The 20,604-nt window shown below is 48.2% G+C and overlaps 1 protein-coding gene across 5 annotated transcripts in view; it reads right to left on the bottom strand.

Moving 5' to 3' along the window:
- Window positions 1-20,604, bottom strand: part of LOC115618940 (guanine nucleotide-binding protein G(o) subunit alpha) — a 195,765-nt gene that overhangs the window by 24,744 nt on the left and 150,417 nt on the right. For all 5 annotated transcript variants that reach the window (XM_030510913.1, XM_030510914.1, XM_030510912.1 and 2 more), the window contains 2 exons: window positions 1,311-1,439; window positions 387-516 (listed from right to left, as the gene is read on the bottom strand). In XM_030510913.1, coding sequence (XP_030366773.1) covers window positions 387-516; window positions 1,311-1,439 — 259 coding nt within the window. The remainder of the gene's footprint in view (window positions 1-386; window positions 517-1,310; window positions 1,440-20,604) is intronic.

Below are 20,604 nucleotides of genomic sequence, written 5' to 3'. Positions count from 1 at the left end.
TGCCTCAGGTGTGCATGGCCGTCCTGCACCTCTGTACCATGGTGCAACTGCTTCCTGAACATTTGTTTTAAGAGCCCACCTGTATCTCCTTTTTCTGGATACAGGGTCCTGTTAACACCTTTTGAAAACACACAGGTCAGCTAGAAAGGAGAGATAAAACACTCAACTTTACCAGTGCAAGGAAGCATTACCTGGGCATGCAGACTTGGTTTTGAAGAGTGTGGAGGAGGACACATCTCCCCAGGATTTCAGTTTCAAGGGGGAGTGACTGACAAAAGCACATTACTGTAGCACCCCGGTGAGCATTCAGTGATCTCTGAGTAGTTGCTGGCTATGCAGTATTCCATAAAGAAGTGTTTGGGCCTCCAAGACCTGGTTAGACTCACCGTGGTTTCATCTTCATGGAGCACCTGGTCGTAGCCACTCAGCGCGACACAGAAAATGATCGCTGTGACGTCCTCAAAGCAGTGAATCCACTTCTTGCGTTCTGACCGCTGGCCCCCGACATCAAAGAGCCTATGGCACAGGAGAGGACCATCAGTGCCTGCTCTTTCTTAGTTACAAGGAAACTTTAGCATTCTTGGAATTTCATAGAATCATAGAATGGACCTTAAGATTATCTAGTTCCAAACCCCTGCCACGGGCAGGGACACCTTCCACTAGACCAGGTTGCTCCAAGCCCTGTCCAACCTGGCCTTGAACACTGCCAGGGATGGAGCATACTGTCCCTGGAAGGCTCCAAACACAAAGCAACAGGTCTTTCACCGCTGGCTTGGTGTCCAAGGAGGACCAGGAGGAGCAGTTACAGCAAAGGATGTGAGGATCTGTGGGAGAACCTCAGCAGTGTGCTGTGTCCCAAATGGTCTGCAGAGGTGGATACTGCATGCTCTTGAGCTTTATATACTGTTTGTGAGTGGCTTTCTGCCTTCATGCCCTCTTCTCTCTACTGGCTGGCATCATGAAGGTCAATACACAGCATTAACCACATGTGACTGACCCACTTTAGAGAAAAGATTTGGTCAAATATTTTTGCAAGGCTTGATCAGACTTTGGGGGGGGGTCAATCTTATATTTTACCTCCCAACAAAGAGGTGCCATTTGGGTTAGAAGAAACTACCATGAGCTCCCATCTTAAAGGCAGTGATTTTCAAGACAGGATCATATTGTTGACCCTCCAAAACACTGTGCCTTCTGCAGTGGGAGCCATCCATGCATTAACCAGCAATTTAACAACTTCTCCTTTGGGAACTATGGGGAAACTCTGTGACAAATAGATGCACTGAAAATTTGCTGTGCAGTTTTAGACTAACCTGAAGTGGAGGTTTTTAAATGTGAAGTGGGTTTCTACAATGCCAGTTGTTTTGACCCTGGTTCGGAGTATATCCTGCTCTGTGGGCTGGTAGTCTGCAGCTCCGATTCGATCTAAGCTGTCTAGGTAACTAAGAGAAAAAGTGAAAAGAAAACAGATAAGAATAAGACACACATTAATCTTTGTTAATCTCAGATGAATCCTTCTGCTTCTTATTAATCTTTTTCAATCTCATTTTTCATGGCTGAATGTATTGTAGTAAATCCTATTCTTACAAAAAACAAACCCCACTAACCTACGCATAAAATCCAATAGTGAACTGAAAGCAGGAAATTGTGTGCGTGTTGTGAGCCCTGATTGCAATCTGTGAAAATACACAGCTGTAATATTACTTGCTATTTTTATTCCCTGAAGGATGAAGGTCCCAATCTGCCCATTGTGCTGGATTCTGTACACATACGCTTTTCTGCAAGGGTTTATTCAGATAAGAGGTTGGAGCATATAGGTCTCTCTCCCAGAGCAGACAGGTTGAGTCACCTTTGGGAGATGCCTGTCTCTCTGCTAGGAAGGGAGGGAGACTTAGTGGCTTGCTCCGAGGAGATGCCTTGCTTTCAGTCAGCTCAGATGAAGGAAGATGAATCTTCCTGAGTGAGTCACTGCTTCAGTTTGAAACCCAGCATAGGGCTGGGACTGCAGGGGATGCAGCACTTGGACAAAACCCAGGAGCCTGATTAGATGGTAGTAATCTGGGAGTATAAATAATTTTTTCTGAGGGGGCTAGAGGGGAGATTTAGCTTTCTAAAACACTTGGATATTTTTAAAACATTTACCCTTATTCTGCTCTAGGTTTAAAATCTATGAACATCGGCAATGCCTCCATAGGCTGAAATTTTGGGTAGGAAGTCCTGTCTTTCAGCATGAAATGCTTTTGTAGAGGAACCCAACAGCTGTGCACATATGACCACAATCCAATTTTTTATCCCCATTCAAGACAATTTTTCAAAACAACTCAGCCCAGACAAATATAATTTACAAAGAAAAGAGGAATTTGGATTACAATTTAATATGAATTATAAACACAAAGCTGCATCACACAGTAAAGCCTTTCTCATCACCATTGAGCTGTGCACAGACACTCCAGTTCCTCTTAGAGGGGGTTTGATGTGCATTACAGGGCCTAAATGCCTACCTCTAGCCCCAGGAGCATCAATATAATGCACGAGAGGCTTTCAACATACTGTGAACATAATAAAGCAGGTCTGTGCATGAGCAGTAGTCTTGCCCTTCGATCTCTGTGCTCTTGTCAGTGTGTACATCACCCAAAGGGACAGCAGGACGGGAGGTAACATGCTGAGGGGTGTTTTTAACACAGTGTGGCTCTAGTCCTGATGAGTTAGTTACCCAATCACGCCGACATGGTAGCAAGCACACTTCCCCCTGTTCCTTGCCAAAGCTTGGCCTGAAGGTGATGACCTGTCCTGCCGCTGGAGATGCTTTCCCTGGTGCATCAGAAAGCAGGAAAAAACTTCCCATTTGTGTCCTGGAGGGAGTGCTCTGAGCCAGGGCTCTGGAACTGGATGCCTGTTGTGCTGGGACCATGCAATCTGCTACTCAAGAAAACTCATTGCCACCAGCTTTCATGCCTGCCCTGCTAGCCTGGAAAAACAGACAACCAAACTCTATGCTAAGGTGAAAATCAAACCTCACCCTGCTCCCATCACATATTTTGGCTACCCATCACATTTATCATTAATTTTTGCTAAAGAATTGCAAGAATCACATCACCCAGAGAAAAGTATTTAAGCTAAACAGGCTTATTTTTGTTTCAAGCATTTAAAGCCATTGTGGTTTTGTGACAGATGCTCCCTTAATAGCCTTATGATGGGCTCTAGATGGATGAATGTGGCTTCATTTGAAATCAGATCCTCTGCTGTGATGCTGAAGCCACGATCACTCATCTATTCATAACTGGTGTCAACTCCTTTTATTTAAGAGGCAGCTGCATTTCTTCACATGTCCCTGCAGACAAAGGCAGCTCTGCAGTGCTGTTATTCAGAGACCCAGGCTCTCCTCTGTCCTCATTTTCTCCATCTTCATTTTCTGTATTTTCCTATCATTCAGCTCTCTTCAATTTAACATTCCCTATTAATTGTTCTTGCCTTTGAGATCCTTCTTTAATGCTGGGAGTGCAGCAAATGAAGAAATCAACTGCAAACTGGTCAAAGGATCCAGCACCACAACAGCACAGTGATAGAGAAGTTTGTTATTGGAATTGCTGCCTTCAACCTGCAATGATGTGCTTGTGAACAGCAGCATCCTTTGAACCCCCGGCCATGCGCTGGGATGTCAGGGGGTTCTCACTCTTATGACATGCACAGCCTACAGCTCTTCCACGTGGCATTCCCCTTGGCTGCCTAACAACAAATTAGCTGCATACAACCTGGCCCTGAGGCTTGGAAAGCCTCACCTCCCTTTGTGTCCTTGTCCATGGAGGTGATGCCTGGCTCCACCTGAGTTACTCTGGGAGATTAGAGGTTTGGGGGAACTAATGCAGCTTGCCAGCCTCTCAACGGGGCAGGATGACAGCGATAGAGGGAGGACAGCTGAGCAGGATCCATCCCATCCACCCTCTCCTCCCTGACAGCACCCAGCTTCCAATCTCAGATGGGATATCTCCATAGGAACCTTGGCTGGGGAGCCTCTAACATCTATCTGGGTAAGGGCACTGCTTCCCAGTGCTTAACTGGTGCTGCGACAGAGGAATACTCAGTATCCCCAATATGCAGCCTGTTCGGGCTTCAGGTGAGATAAGCTATGCGAGTCCAGTGCCTCGGAGTCACTCCCATGCCAATGCCTCCGGCCGAGCTGCTGGACACCCCAGCTCCAACACCTTTTCTGTTAACTCCCCTCTTTATCTCTTTCCTCATGTCTAGTCTTTTCCTCATGTCTAGTCTTCTCCCCCATTCTCCATGTATTTCTCAATGACTTATATTCTTTCAGTTGCCTGGGTCTGCTTTTTGTCTGTTCATGGTAGTATAGATGAGGGTCAACCATCCATTTCTATGAAGGTATACAACATTTTCGGTGCTGGTTTTGAGGCTGCATTTCAAAATTGTTTACTCCTCTGGCTGCTCTCCCTGGAATTTCTAACATCTCGGGCTGCAGCAGATATTTTTTCCTCCCGCAGCTGAGCTGGACCCCATCAGTGCATGCTCCCTATGAAGCTCAGATGGAGGAGTGTGCCATGGCACGGCTGCCATGCTAACATCCAGCTGAGGGAATGGGAAGCTCTGGTAGGCTGCTGTTTGGATGCTGGGCTGATTTTAGCTGCTGCTTGTTCTCCTTGGTTCCTGCTGGAGGTATCTCTGAGGCCTCATCAGAGTGCTGTTGCTTCCTGCCCATGCTGCTTGGAAGGACCTGCTGGTCTGCTGGGTGTAAGCTTGAGCCAGTGGAGGACGGGATGTGTTGGGGGTACCACCTCTTTGGGAACAGGGAAACCCAAGTGTGGACAAATTGCTACATGTGGTGCTGAATGACAGCATTCCCTTTGAACGACAAATCTCACAGCCAAACTGTTGCTGGAGATAATTAGTTGTCACAGTCAACAGGCTCCATGATACATAATCCCCTCAGAAAGTGGCATCTGTTTAACCAGCAGAAATAAGAGCACTTCGGAGGCCATGGAGTGAGCACTCAGCTCTCCTCCTGATGTGTCATCTTCATTGCACAGTGCTGGCATCAGAGCTCCTTCCACTTCCCAGCTCTGGGGTTTGTCCACTGGAGTGGAGGCATATCTGAAATGACACATCAGCTCTTATTTGCAGCCTGCCTTGCCCAGGGCTTGCAGGGGTTAAAAGAAGCTGAAGAAAGGCTAGAAGAGGTTTTTGAGTACATGAGTAACTCTCTAGCATTTATACTCCTGAGCCAAGCAGCTCCATTACTGCTTATGTCTTTTTTATCTTAAATGCTTTGTTTTGAAGCAGATTGCAGGTTTCTGAATCACTCAGTTTATCAGGCTCAGGGAGGTGAAGCCAAACTATATTACACTGCTAAAGCAAAAATGCACAAGAAATGGCATTTCCCAAAACCAGGGAGAGGAGCCCATCAAACTGAGGCCATGGAAGGCAGATGCTCTGTAAGGACTAGCTGGTACTGAGTATCTTCACACAGTAATATTGAAAATAATAGGGAGTAAATGTTGTTTCTTGTGCCTTCATTTGCATGTGGTAGCAGCACTGTTGATGCCAGAGACACTGTGTGGAGAAAGGGCTGCTGTCTGAGTTATCCCATGGGAACAGACTGGCAGCAGCAGCCTACATGCAGTGTGTGGAGGAGGACCTCTCCCCAGGCACTCTGCTACCACAGGAACCTTCTCCCAGGATTGCACTGCCTATGACAAAGGCTCTGCTGGCTGCTTTCTTGGATGAAGTGTAGCTGAGGCTGCAGGCTGTGGTCAAAGCTGGATACCTGTGGCAAAGCTCACACAGATGCACATTCACATCTGTTGAGGTTAATGGCAATCAAATGGTTAAACAACAGTTGGGCTTTTCTTGCCTCAGAGGTGACACCTTGGCAGTGTTTTTGCAGGCAGCATCCAGCTTGCACTGTGCACACCCAAGGTGCTCACATCCTTAGCGCTCCACAAGCCACGGTGCAGCAGTGGCCACAGCCTGGGTCTTGGTCTGAGGCAGGCAGTGGAGTGGGAACTTCAGGAGAGCAAGCCAGGAGACAGCAGCATCTTCCCAGCTGCTCCTCTATCCTGCTGGTCCTGGCCTCTGTCCACATCCCCTCTGTGAAGGAAAGGCCATGGGGATACCCCAGCCTTGTTCTATTGGCTTGCATTGCATCTGGGTTATTTTTTACTCCATGTAAGAGGTGCTCAAAGGTCAGCTCCAACATTGTGTCCTGGCAAATGATGAGTTTTTAATCAAGGTTGTCATGAGCAGGATCCACCTCATCTAACTCTAGATGCTTATGTAAAGATATCTCCTTCCTAGTTCATGGATGGAAGGCTATCTGCATCTGAATTTAGCTTGTACCTTAGCTTCTTTCTTCCTTTCACCAGTGAACACACAGCTCAATGTATATTTAGCATTAAAACCATTTAATATTTAGTGACTGTCAAGTAAGGATTCAGAGGATAATCACTGGGCTTTAGGGAATGTCAATAGTGACTCTAAAACAGCATACTAAACTCTTGTAGTATCTTCTATCAGAAGAGAAAACCCATGTGGATGCTGCTTCCCAAAGGTGTGCTACAGCTTGATATGGCTACCCAGGGCACCCCATGCTGGGCAAACACCATGAGGACGTGGCACCACAGTGTTTTTCCTACAGACGCCATGCCCAGCTCTATCTATCTGCTGTATTATTTTAGGGGAAAGGGAGAAATAAAACACAGCCCACTCTCAGAACCCATCACTCATCCAGCACACACAGTGGTGATGCAACACGTTTTAAATAATCACCAGTTATGAAAGGCTTGAAACACAGCCAAGCAGAGGCATCATGTCCCTTCAGAAATCAGTCCTCCCTAAGGATGAGGAGCATGGAGTGCTCGCAGTGCAAGGCCCTCCCATCCTCCTCACCAAAGCCAGAAGGCATTGCATGCTGCTCCTTGGGCGCTTCCAGGTGGGTTATGGCAGGCAGGAGGACCTTAGGGGATAAGGAATTCAGCTAAGAGGGCAAGAGCATCATCTGGTGTTTTCTGAGCCCAGCCCAGAGAATAGGAAGGTCTTGGGAATTCACTCCTGGACTTTGGGCAACATGTTTTGTGTTTCTGGCTGCATATCCCTCTCAGCCAGTCCTGCCTCAATGGGAATCACATGAATTATGCAGCAGTCTCTGCTGTCCTGCTGCTGCTCCTGATGATAAATCTCATCTCGTGTCCAACCAGATGAGATACTAGCATGGCCACTCCCTGGTTTCCCTCCCCAGTTTCCCTCCCATAAATCCAACCAGCAACAAACCACTTCTGGTGCTTGCTTCTTGCAGGCTGCTAACAGCCAGAATGATGGCCACCAGGCTGAGAGGTTACTGGGTTTATTTTCCTGAATGAACTCTGCTGGATGCCCTGGGTTTTCATTACTCTTCCTTGGGAAATGAGGAGGAATGTCCCTCCTATTAAAGGACCAAATCTTAATTAATTAAAATCTTAATTAAAGTGCCAAATCTTGACAGAAGGGATGCTACATTGTGTTAAGGTTTTGTTGTTGGTTTTTTTTCCCTGCACTGAAGCAGAGCTGTGCAGGGCTTGTACATCAAGATCAACTTGACAAGTTGATATTAATACTAATGATAGGCAGGAGGAATGAACAAAAGCAGGTTGGAGTTTAGCTGCCCTAGTTAGACTTACAGTTTTCCTGGGAAAGCAGATGTGGGCTCATCTTTCTGCAGTGAAATTTGAAAACTGGATGGGATGTAAGAGGGGATGATGAAGAATTTTTTTTTTTTTTTTAACATATTGGAGCCCTTGCAGAAGAGAAAAACAATGTGTCTGGATCAGATCGATGACCCGCCTAGCTTAACTAGTGTCCAAGAGCAGATGTTGAAAGGAGTACAAATACAAGGCAAATATGAAGTACTCAGTTTTCCCAGCCTCCAGTACTTCAGATGGATAACAGAGTTTCAAAGAGAATGTTGATATCTTTATATTTATTACCCCTCAATGATTTTTCTTCCAGAAATCTGCCTAGTTGCTTTTTGAAGCAATGTAAACTTCTAACAAACAAACAGCCACATCTGCAGCAAGGAATTTCCCAGCTCAGCTATCCTGTCTGTGAAAAACTGCCTCTTTGTGGCTTTTAAACTGCCACATCAGAGTTTAACTTTGTTAATCACTGTATGCCCACCAGGGTGACACATGGATCAGGCTGTGCAAGATCTTCTCTCCTGGTGGCCCTGCATGCAGGTGTCCTCTGCACGCCAGGGCAGGCACAGGGGCTGAAGCAGAGGAAATCTCAACAGCTCCAGTCTAACTCTTGCTTTATGTAAGCCTCTGATTCCTTCTGATGACCAGCCCTGAAGGACAGTAGGTGAGCTGGAGCAGGGGTGAGGCGTGGTGGGACTCAGCACCCTGGAAGCAAGCAGGATCTATGCCTAAACCTTTATGCAACAGAGTAAGTGGGTTTGATGTGTTGGTTTTTTTTTTCTCCAGGACTGCTGTTAGAAACCTGCTGACAGTGGAGCTGATGTCTTTCTATACTGTAAAAGAAAAAAAGAAAACAGGAAAGAAAAGGAGGGGCTAAAAATAAGCTGTGGGGAGTTTGGGATAATGAAGGGCTTGTTCTGGGAAGGAGCCCTGATCAGAGGACTCAGCCTCCATTCAACCCAAATGGGAGAGATGTCAACAGCCCCAGCTCATCATGGCCTCACAGTGAGCACACTGGGCTCACCCCAAGGCTGGCCTGCCCCAGTGATCCTCACATCCCATGGCAGCCAGCTCGATTTGGCCCCAAGGACATCTCATGAGCTAATTACTCAGAATTACTCCAACCCTGGAAAGTAGACACCACAGGTGAAACCAGCCCCAGACTTTAACCTTTTGATCAGCCACTGGCCAGAGAGATTCATAAGGGTGTGCACGAAGGGCCAGGACATCTATTTACACGCTTGTGGCAGTAAGGGAAGTAGCATTAACATCTTAACATCTCCATTTCTAAGCTGGAAGGAAAAAAAAGAGAGCTGCAGTGTTTTTGTAGTGCTAGGCGTCTGTCTGCAGCAGGGATAGCACTGGGGAGGGATTCAGATCTCATGCTACAAAGGAAAGCATTAGTTAATTAGATCTGTATTCTCATATCAATTTGCTAGAGGATGCCCATAGCTGGATGACAGCACAATTATGAAGAATGGGATGGGAGCTGACTTCAATCATGGGCCCTATTTATCCTCTCACTATGCTGAGGAAGACGGGTTGCTGGTAATGGAGTGACAATCGTTTCTGGATCTTCCCATCTGTCCATTTTCCTGACCTATTAGCAAGCTTTCAAATCTCTTTTAAGCATCCCTGCCAGAAACCATGGGTACCAAATTCAGCCAGTGCTCTGTCATGGACAGATGTGACCCTGTCCTGGGTTCAGCTATAGCAGTCATTTTTCTCCTTCTTAGTAGCTGGTGCAGTGCTGTGGTTTTGACTTTAGTCTGGGAACAATGCTGATAACACCAATGTTTTTAGTTGTTGCTAAGTAATGTTTACCCTGACCAAGGACTTTCTCAGTCTCATGCTCTGCCAGGGAGGAGAGGAAGCCGGGAGGAAGCAGAGACAGGACACCTGATCCAAACTAGCCACAGGGGTATTCCATACCACAGCACGTCATGCCCAGCATATAAACTGAGGGGAGTTACCCGGAAGGCCCAGATCGCTGCTCGGGTTGGGATGGGTATCGGTCGGCGGGTGGTGAGCAATTGTATCCTCTCCCCTTGTTATTTCCCTTATCATTATTATCATTGGTGGTAGCAGTAGTGGTTTTGTATTATACCTTAGTTACTGGACTGCTCTTATCTCAACCCGTGGGAGTTACATTCTTCTGATTCTCCTCCCCATCCCTCCGGGAGCAGGGGGAGGAAGAAGGGGGGGAGTGAGCGAGCGGCTGCGTGGTTCTGAGTTACCAGCTGGGCTTAAACCATGACAGACCCACAGCTAGCAAAAGCAAAACCTAGAAGTTTTACCTGTGGCTGCATGCTAGAAATGTCTTAGTTATTCCAGACATGGATCTCTTGGGCATGTAAAACCTGTGCTATGCAAATGGGCTTTCTGGTCCTTCTCAGCAGCTGTCAGGCTGAGGCTCCTCCGAGAACAGCTTTCCTTGTGGTATTGCAGCATTTTGGTTTCAGTCCAGGCCGGATTCAGAAGCAGAAGATGTGTAAAGGAAAATTCATAGAGTTTCTCATCCCTTTAGAAAACATTCAGCCAAATCGTTGTTAGGAGGAGATCTGTTTGTCATATATCAAATTAACTGGATTGTTCCCCCCAGGGAATGCTGTCACCTGGGCCAGGCTGTGCTGGTGAGACATACTGCTGACCACCCACTTTTCCTTTCTCCCTTTTCTACGGGCATGAGCAACCTCAGAGAGGTCTGTAATTGTAGTCCCTGTCACCACACAACCACGCCTGGAGGGTTATGCTCCTGCAGCCCACCAGACAGCAGCGTGGCTTGCTCCCAGGTCTCTGCAGAAGTGGGCCGATCCCTGTGTTCGGGTGAAGATGCATCAGGGATGTGCGCATGATAAAATCAGTTTGGGATACTCTATACAGGACAGCCTGGCTGCAGAGCTGGTGTGGTGTCCTGGGTTCAGAAGTAACAGTTGGTTTTCTCCTTTTTAGTAGCTGGTGCAGTGCTGTGTTTTTGACTTTAGTCTGAGAACAGTGCTGATAACACACTGATGTTTTTAGTTGTTGCTAAGTAATGCTTACTCTGATCAAGGACTATTCAGTCTCATGCTCTGCCAGCGAAGAGGGGCACAGGAAGCCGGGAGGAAGCAGAGACAGGACACCTGACCCAAAGTAGCCAAAGGGGTATTCCATACCACAACATGTCATGCCCAGTATATAAACTGGGGGGAGTCACCCGGAAGGCCCAGATCACTGCTTGGGTTGGGCTGGGTATCGGTCGGCGGGTGGTGAGCAATTGTATTGTGCATCACTTGTTTACTGTTTTCTTTTCCTTTTCCCCTTTTAGTTTTATATTCTCTCCCCTTGTTATTTCCCTTATCATTATTATTACTGGTGGTAGTAATAGTAGTTTTGTATGGTACCTTAGTTACTGGACTGCTCTTATCTCAACCCATGGGATTTACATTCTTTCAATTCTGCTCCCCATCCCTCCGGGAGCAGGGGGAAGAAGGGGGGTGAGGAGTGAGTGAGCAGCTGCATGGTTCTGAGTTACTGGCTGGGCTTAAACCACGTCATGTGGCTTTGCAGGAGATGAGCTGAGGATACCACCCCCAAGGCGTGTTCCTCCAGAAGGGCTGGGGACAGCTACTGTCCATGTACTTGAGGTTGTGCAGAGACCTTCCCCTGTGTCCTGGGGACACGTCACTGCCAGAAGCAGCCTCTGCTGTCTGCCCATGGACCTGCCAGTGACTGGAAGCAATCTGCAGGCCAAGGTGCTGCAGTAAGTCTGGTGGGCAAACCAGGAGTCCCAGACTGCTTGGTGGGAGAAGTATGGACAGACCCAGGAGCACTTCACTTCCAGTGGGAGCATGGAGCTGGCCCAGAGCAGCGTTAGGTCTGAAAAACATCAGGATTTCTTCCAAACAGTGTGGACTTTATTGCCAATAACTGCTTTTGCTGAGCTTCCTCTTGGCTGCAGAAGGGGAGGAGAGCATCTCGAGCAGATGGCTGGTTAGACGAGCATCGCCCTTGCGCAGCCCATTTTTCTGCTCTCTCTGCTGCTGGAGCACCTCGACTCTTGCTGAGCACCTCGACTCTTGCTGAGCATGATTGATGTGTCCTCCCAACCTCCCACCGGAGTGGGGAAATGCTACTAATCACACTTGCTTTAGGAGGAATAGAAGTATTAAGGGGATAGATGACTTGCCTGAGGACATGATGGGAAGTCTATGGTGGCACTTGGAAGTCACTTTGGGTTCCCTAAATCGCAGTCAGGAGCTTTAACCACCAGACCTTTCCATACTGAGTCCTTAAGCAATATTCTTCCATGCTTTTAATAGGGATTTTATTTTAGTAGGGGCAGATCAAGTAAGGGTGGTAGAAATTTGCTGGCCTATTATAAGAAAGAAATCTATTCCCTACATAAAGAGCAGCCTTTAAAATAGTGTTACAATTGATGATTAAATCATAAGTTAACCCAAAAATTTTAATAGATATCAAGAAATGCTTTCCTTTTTTTCCCTTGTGAACAAAGAAGGCTGAAAATGGATGATGTTATGTACTTTTCTGCTCCATCCAATATGATTTCATGCATTCCTATATGGATTTTGATGAGTTCTGCAGATCAATGGCACTGCATTGCTTAGCTACAAGCTAAGCAGTAATTATGGATGCATGCAAGATTTATTCATCTGGTGGCACTGTACCAGCTGATGGAAGGATCAGCCATATCCAATCGATGTTTGAAGCTTCTCAAAAGAAAGCTTTTTGGCTCCCACTGCAAAGTGAAAACAAAAATAACCCCCTGAATCCCAGGAGTGCCCCCTTATGTACATACAGGGAAGGCTGAAGGATGGGACTGGGTCATAGTGACCTCATAGCAGCCTTCCAATATCTGAAGGGGGCCTACAAGGATGCCAGAGAGGGACTCTTCATCAGGGATTGCAGTGATAGGACAAGAGGTAATGGGTTCAAACTTAAACAAGGGAAGTTCAGGTTAGATATAAGAAGTTCTTTACTGTGAGGGTGGCGAGGCACTGGAACAGGTTGCCCAAAGAAGTGGTAAATGCTCCATCCCTGGCAGTGTTCAAGGCCAGGTTGGACAGAGTCTTGGGCGACATGGTCTAGTGTGAGGCGTCCCTGCCCATGGCAGGGGGGTCGGAACTAAATGATATTAAGGTCCTTTCCAACCCTAACTATTGTATGATTCTATGATTCTATAGCTGCGCTGGTGCTCACGCCAGGATTTGCCTTTGCACACCCATATCTGTCCTTCATATGGGGTCTTCTTCACGCACTCACTGCATGATCCACTGGTCCCTGGGGCTGAAGGTTGGACTGATGACATTTGAGGCATAAGTGAGGAAAGAGGAGGAGGATGGCAGTGTGGAGGAAAGAGCCAGGGAGCAGGCAGCTGGCATTCCCCAGGCACCCAGACCTTCATGGGCAGGCACCAGCATGGCGTGCCATGCTGCAGTGCGGAGGGAGCATCCAAAACACAGAGGTGCAGAATCTGGCTCTGTTGTTATGGGGACACGTGGCAGGGGATTCAAGGTAGCATGTTTAAAGGCTGATTCTGGATTTTGTCCAATTTTTCTTTGGGTTTTCCCTGTTGATGTGGCCTGTATGTCCATATGGGAGCTCTCCCCTCCTTTGGAGCAAAGCTGCTTGCTTCCTACTGTCACCACAAGATACCCTGAGGAGTCAGGGAGTACCACTCTGGGATGCTCTTTGCTGGGACTTCAGACAATGCACCAGTGCTAATCCTAGACCTAGATTTCTCATCAAGCTAGTGGAAAGCAGCAATGTATCAAGTCAAAGCCAAATCTACAGCTCTCCCATGGTATTGTGTTCTGGGGCAAGGGAAGATAAGGAGTGGGATGAATGGACCGACTCAGGCGGATCAGGGGTCTGGGAAGCTCCTTCAGACACTCACGTGGGTGCCTGCAGAGAAGTTAGAGAAACCTTTGTAAGACAAGCAGGTAGTGTGGGTGACCTCTCTGCTTTTAACACATTTTCTATTTACTACCAACTTTTTTAAGGTGATGCTCTTAAGTCTCCCCTAGTGATTGCAGATGTCTGAAAAAACACAGCCTGTGTGCTCCACTTCAAAGGAGGCTCCACTCATGCTGGGAAGCACAGGCAAGTGGGAAACCCTTCCAGGCCTGCCCAGAGAACAGCTGTAGGTAGGAAGAGGTTGCTCAGGTGTGCCCTGGGTGTCCTGCGCTGAAAGCTCCCCTCTGTCACCTTCAGGGCTGCATGTAGGTGGGACCTGGTTGAGACTCTGGATCACGAGATGCAGCTCTTTATCCTGGGTGGGGAAGAGGCTCTTCCATCCTTAAGGGTGGTCCCCTGGGCAGGATACAGGTAGTTGAGCTCCTGGGTAGAAATATGTAGCCTTTTCTCCTGAATTTATTTGTAAACTAACTTCTGTACTTGTGCCATTTCTCTGTTTATGTATTTCTGTGCAATGAGATACTCCTCCGAGGATTCCTTCATGCGAAGTTGCTGCTTCCAACATTAGTTTCATTTGCAGAGATTTTTGCCTGGACTCTGTTCCCAATTCCCAGCTCTCAACAGCTTCTAGCTACTATCAGCCTCCTCTTTTTTTTTTTCCTCCAATTCTTGACCATTGCAGGTTTGGCCTCACTGTTCAGCAAACTCCCTGGTGCAGTATTTCTCATGTTGGGGATTGCAAGACTGTGGAGCTGTTTAACTGAAAATGCTTAAACTGACATTAATGCTGCTTGGTAGGATGAACTGGTTGGTATTTTCCTGAATGAGGATTTGGAAATGGTTCTTATGCTATCATCAAATCTTATGTACTAAGAGCAATACTGAGGGACTGGGAAATGCTGATTTATGCCATTACAAGTGCTGCCAGAGCCTCAGAGATAGATACAGTGACTGCTCGCGGGGTGTTTCATGGCCTCAGATTGTGATTTTAGAGCACTGAATTTCTTTTCAGTGCTGGTGCTCCCAGCAAACCTGCTGCTCAGCACTAGGGTGACGATGTAGCCCAGCAGGGAATGGGTTACAGTGAGGCAAAGTGCATCGTAAATCCCCAACAAGGCTTGGACTAACTAACTGCCAAAACCCGAGCTGACACTTCCTTGGCGTGGCTCCATGGCATGGTGTGTGCCTGGTTTCTTTCTCCCCTGTATCTCTTCCTTCCTCTCCCAGCAGCATGGAGAAGGTGCTGCCTAAAATCTAGGCTCAGCACCATTTCTCCTCTTTTTTCCCAATAAATTCATTCCCGGAAGAGACCCCCAGGAACCCCTGAGGCGGTGCCTTCTCCAGGCACTCAAGCATTTAAATGCATTAAACATATTGGAAGTGGGAAAGGTGTAAGCACAAGGATTTTGGCTCAAGGATAGATGTTTGCTCTGCTGTACTCCAGCCTCCTTCTGCTCTGAACTGTGCTGTTGTGACCAAACTAAGCAGCCCTGCATGGAGCCTGTGCCTGCAGAGTGGAGTGAGTGTGTGCCCATCCACAACAGCCCATGCAGAATTACCCTGAGAGCCTGAGCAGGGGCTGTTGGGGCTCAGAGGCATGTGGGAATTTACAGGGTTTTCTGATGGGGGCTGGCAAAATAGGAGTTGAGGGTTTGGATCTGTGTGTTATGTCAGTGGCCTGAAGGCAAGGAACATACATAACTGGAGAAGGTGAAATAATAGTTTGTAGACAGTATCAGTGTTGTTTTTACTCTGACAGATAGTGAAAAGGTATGGGTGAGTGGACTGATATGGACTTAGCACTAGGTGTGTGTGTTGCAGGGGAGAAAAAAGAAGAGAAAGAAAAAAAGATAATAGGAGAAGGTCAAAAATCTGCCAAAACTGTATCAATATCAGGCCCACTCTGCTGGCTGGGTTCATGCCTGGATTGTACGGGAAAGTGGCAGTGTCACGTTCAGCTGCCTTCGGTTCTCCTGCCCAAATTAATGATTGCCTGATCAGCATGTGCTTTGAAAAACCAGGTAAAAACCCCTTGTCAGGTCTCCGAGAGAAGGAGGAGGCAGGAAGGGCATCCCTGGCACTGACCCAGTGCTGGACTGGGAAACAGTCAGGCAACATATTCCCCCCCTCATCCTGCTGACTGCAGAGCCAGAGGTATTGGGCTAGGAAGCAGCCGTGCCTGCCACTCTCTACAGGGCTGATGGAACCCCAAGGGAAAGCACAGCCCTTCCTGCCTGCCTGGAGCACTGCCTGTGGCCAGACACCCCTAGTGCCAGGTTTCATAGGACCCTAGAATGGTTTGAGTTGGAAGGGACCTTACAACTCATCCAGTTCTAAAACCCTGCCATAGGCAGGGACACCTTCCACTAGACCAGGTTGCTCCAAGCCCCATCCAACCTGGCCTTGAACACTGCCAGGGATGGGGCAGCCACAACCTCCTCCAAGATGCCCTGCAGAATCTGCACCAGCCATGCCCAAACACATGCCGGTGCTGCTGAGCCCGGGCCACATCTTCTACATTGAGAAAGAAACCCCATATTCCCCCTTTCCCACCTAAAAATCAGTAGGAAATCAAGGGCTGGGGGTTGAATATTGGCTCAGCACTTGGCCTGCATGAGTGTCCTGGGTTCAGCTGCAATACTTATTTTTCTCTTTCTTAGTAGCTGGTGCAGTGCTGTGTTTCAGCTTTAGTCTGAGAACAATGCTGATAACACACCAATGTTTTAGTTGTTGCTAAGTAATGTTTAGCAGGAGAGGGTACTTCAAAGACCCAAAAGGGTATAGATGGGCTTTTGGTATCGCTGCCTTGGAGACAGAGGAAATTAAGCAGCTGTCCACCTAGCCCGGTCTCTCAGAGGATCCTTCTATTGTGGGGTTGCTGAAGGTCAAAGAACAACAAGTGCCAGTCGCGACCACAACAGTGCACCGGCAGCAATATCACACCAATCGAGACTTCTTGATTCCCATCCATAAGCTGATCTGTAGACTGGAGAGCCAAGGAGTGATCAGCAGGACCTGCTCACCCTTTAATAGCCCCATATGGCCAGTGCAAAGGTCTCATGGAGAGTGGAGACTAACAGTAGACTATCGTGGCCTGAATGAAGTCACACCACCATTGAGTGCTGCTGTACCGGACATGCTAGAACTTCAGTGTGAACTGGAGTCAAAGGCAGCCAAGTGGGATGCCACAATTGATATTGCCAATGCATTTTCCTCAATTCCTTTGGCAGCAGAATGCAGGCCACAGTTTGCTTTCACTTGGAGGGGCATCCAGTACACTTGGAACCGACTGCCCCAGGGGTGGAAACACAGCCCTGCCATCTGCCATGGACTGATCCAGACTGCACTGGAACAGGGGCAAGCTCCAGAACACCTGCAATACATTGATGACATTATCGTGTGGGGTGATACAGCAGAAGAAGTTTTTGAGAAAGGGAAGAAAATAATCCAAATCCTTCTGAAGGCCGGTTTTGCCATAAAACGGAGTAAGGTCAAGGGACCTGCACAGGAGATTCAATTTTTGGGAATAAAATGGCAAGATGGACGTCGCCAGATCCCCACAGATGTGATCAACAAGATAACAGCAATGATGTCTCCACCAACTAATAAGCAAGAAACACAAGCTTTCTTAGGTGTTGTGGGGTTCTGGAGAATGCACATCCCAAATTACAGTCTGATTGTAAGCCCTCTCTACCATGTGACCTGGAAGAAGAATGATTTCAAATGGGGCCCTGAGCAACAACAAGCCTTTGAGCAAATTAAATGAGAGATAATTCATGCAGTAGCCCTTGGACCAGTCCAGACCGGGCCAGATGTGAAAAATGTGCTCTATACTGCAGCTGGGGAGAATGGTCCTACCTGGAGCCTCTGGCAGAAAGCTCCAGGGGCAATCTCGAGGTCGACCCCTCGGCTTTTGGAGTCGGGGATACAGAGGATCCAAGGCTGGCTATACTCTAAATGAAAATTGTCATTTACCGAGGTAAGTAGCTCCAGAGAGGACTCCTTCAACACCAGAGCAAGGGGAAACACAGCATCCAGGAGCCTCAATTCTGAGCGGCGAGAGCCACCGAGGGAGCCTCAAGTCCTTGACAGGAGTTGCCCAGGAGCTGGCAGCTCAGCTGACGCAAGCAGCTGACTCACAGGGGGCAGTGCCAAGAGTGATGGCACCAGCCCTGAGTGGGTAAAAGCACGCCCCAGGGAGCACGAGTGAACAGGGTGGGCAGTCAGGGTGCGGTGTGGCAGTTCGCACAGGTAGAGCGACCAGGCAGGTGAGTGGAATGGTGAGCACTCGTCTCAGGGCCAGGGCCCGGTCTGGGAGCTCTGGCTGCCCCAGCGGTGGCCAGCGGTGGCCAGCGTTGGCAGCCAGAGCTGATGAGAGGGGAGGCTGCAATGCAGACCTCGAAGTGTAGTAGGTGCTTCCACTTGTCTCTTGAGGCAAGGGTACAAAATGGGCAGGGCTGCACTCAGCGTGCCCTGGTGGAGGTGCTCCTGCAGCAGGTGGCTGAGCTGCAGGAGACTGTCGGTAAGCTAAAAGATGACAGGGAAGCTGAGAGGGAGCTGGACTGCTTGCCCCAGCCTAAACTGTGAAGGGGCCACAAGCGTCCATCATAGCACATACAGAAAAGAAGGAGGGCATTAATCAAGGAAGCTGGGAACTAGTAACAAAAAAAAAAAAACACACCCAAAAAAAAAACCCACACCACAACAAAAAAAGGAGGAAGAGGACAATTAAAAGCAAGGGGCTTCCTCCAAAATCCAATGTCCCCACCCAGAACCGCTTCACAGTTCTGCAGGGGGCTAATGAGGAAACTCACACCTCTCTAAATGAACAACCAGCTAATGCACCTGTAAAGAGGATCACTACTAGTGCCTCCAGGAAAAAGCGGTGGGTCATAGTAGTAGGGGACTCTACTTTGAAAGGCACAGAGGCACCCATCTGTCAGCCTGACCCAGTCTCGAAGGAGGTGTGTTGCCTACCAGGGGCTTGGATCAGGGATGTTGCTGAGAGGCTGCCTGCTCTAGTAAGTCCCGCTGACTATTACCCACTTCTTGTGGTCCATATGGGTGCTAGAGATAAAGATAGCAGTAGCCTGGAGAATGTTAAGAAGGACTACAGAGCCCTGGGAGAGGTGGTTAGGGGCTCTGGAGCTCAGATATAGTTTTTTCATCAATTCTCCAGGTCAAAGGGGAGGACCTTGAAAAGGTGAGGCAGATTTGGCAGGTTAATAAATGGTTAAGATGGTGGTGCCATAGTCAGGGGTTTGGCTATTTAGAACACAGGACTCAATTTGGGAGTCCAGGTCTACTGGAGGCTGGTGGAGCTGGTCTGACAAAGAAGGGGAAGAGCTGCACTGCTAGGAGACTTGCCAGGCTGGTCAAGGCAGCTTTAAACTAGATGTGTTGGGGGAGGGGGGCATGGATCCATCCCAACACTCCCAGTCAGTTGCCAACACCTGTAATAAATGCTCCGAGCGATGCAGAGATACTTCAGCTGCTCCAGACAATGAGTCGGCTTCATCTGGAACTCTGCTCAGATGCCCCTATACAAACGCTATTGGTATGGGGAATAAACAAGAGGAATTAGAGATGTGTGCATGGCTACAGGGATATGATATAATTAGCATCACAGAAACATGGTGGGATGGCTCCTATGATTGGAGTGTTGGAATGGAAGGTTATAGGCTCTTTAGAAAAGACAGGCCAGGCAGACAGGGAGAGGGAGTTGCTATTTACGTCAGTGACGGGCTGGAAAGTATGGAACTCTGTCTGGGGACAGGTGATCAGTCAACAGAGAGTTTGTGGGTCAGGGTCAAAGGGAGAACAGCAATAGGGGACATTACTGTGGGGATCTGTTACAGACCGCCTGATCAGGAGGACTCTGTAGACGAAGCGCTCTATAGACAGATAGGAGCAGCCTCACACTCGCAGGCCCTTGTCCTCATGGGGGACTTCAAACATCCTGATATCTGTTGGAGGGACGGTACGGCCTGGCACAAGCAATCCAGGAGGTTCCTCAATTGTGTGGAAGACATCTTCCTCTTGCAAGTAATAGAGGGGCTGACAAGGACAGGTGCCATGCTTGACCTTGTGCTCACCAACAGGGAGGGACTGGTTGGGGATATGATGCTCCAGGGAAGCCTTGGCTGTAGCAATCATGAGATAGTGGAGTTCGAGATCCTCAGGACAGTGAGAAGAGCATGCGGCAAGCTCACTGCCCTGGACTTCAGGAGAGCAGATTTTGGCCTCTTCAGGAACCTGCTCAGTAAGGTTCCATGGGATATAGTCCTAGAAGACAGGGGGGCCCAAGACTGTTGGTTGATATTCAAGGATCACCTGCTACAAGCTCAGGAGCGTTGCATCCTGACTAGAAGGAAATGCGGCAGGAGGGCCAAGAGGCCTCCATGGATGGATAAGGAGCTGCTGAGGAAACTTAGAGTGAAAAAAGAAGCTTATAAAAGGTAGAAGCGAGGACAGGCAGCCTGGGAAGAATCCAGGAACATCGTCTGAGAAGCAAGGGACCAGGTCAGGAAAGCTAAGGCCCAGCTAGAATTAAATCTGGCAAGGGATGTGAAAGATAACAGGAAGGGCTTCTATAGGTGTGTAACTAACAAAAGACAGACTAGGGACAACATGGGCCCTCTCTGGAAGCTATCAGGAGAACTGGCTACCCTGGATTTGGAGAAGGCCGAGGTTCTCAATGACTTCTTTGCCTCAGTCTTCACTAGCAAATGCTCTGACCACACCACCCAAGTCTTGGAAGGCAGATGCGGGGACTGTGAGAATGAAGACCTTAGGCCCACTGTGGGGGAGGATGAGGTTTGAGACCATCTTAAGAACCTGAACGTGCACAAGTCCATGGGACCTGATGAAATCCATCTGTGGGTCCTGAAGGAGCTGGCGAATGAAGTTGCTAAGCCACTGTCCATCATATTTGAAAAATCATGGCAGTCAGGTGAAGTTCCTGATGACTGGAAGAAGGGTAATATAACCCCCATTATCAAGAAGGGGA

This window comes from Strigops habroptila, chromosome W, assembly GCF_004027225.2.
Source record: "Strigops habroptila isolate Jane chromosome W, bStrHab1.2.pri, whole genome shotgun sequence".
NCBI lineage: Eukaryota > Metazoa > Chordata > Aves > Psittaciformes > Psittacidae > Strigops > Strigops habroptila.
This window is presented reverse-complemented; position numbering and strand designations above follow the sequence as displayed.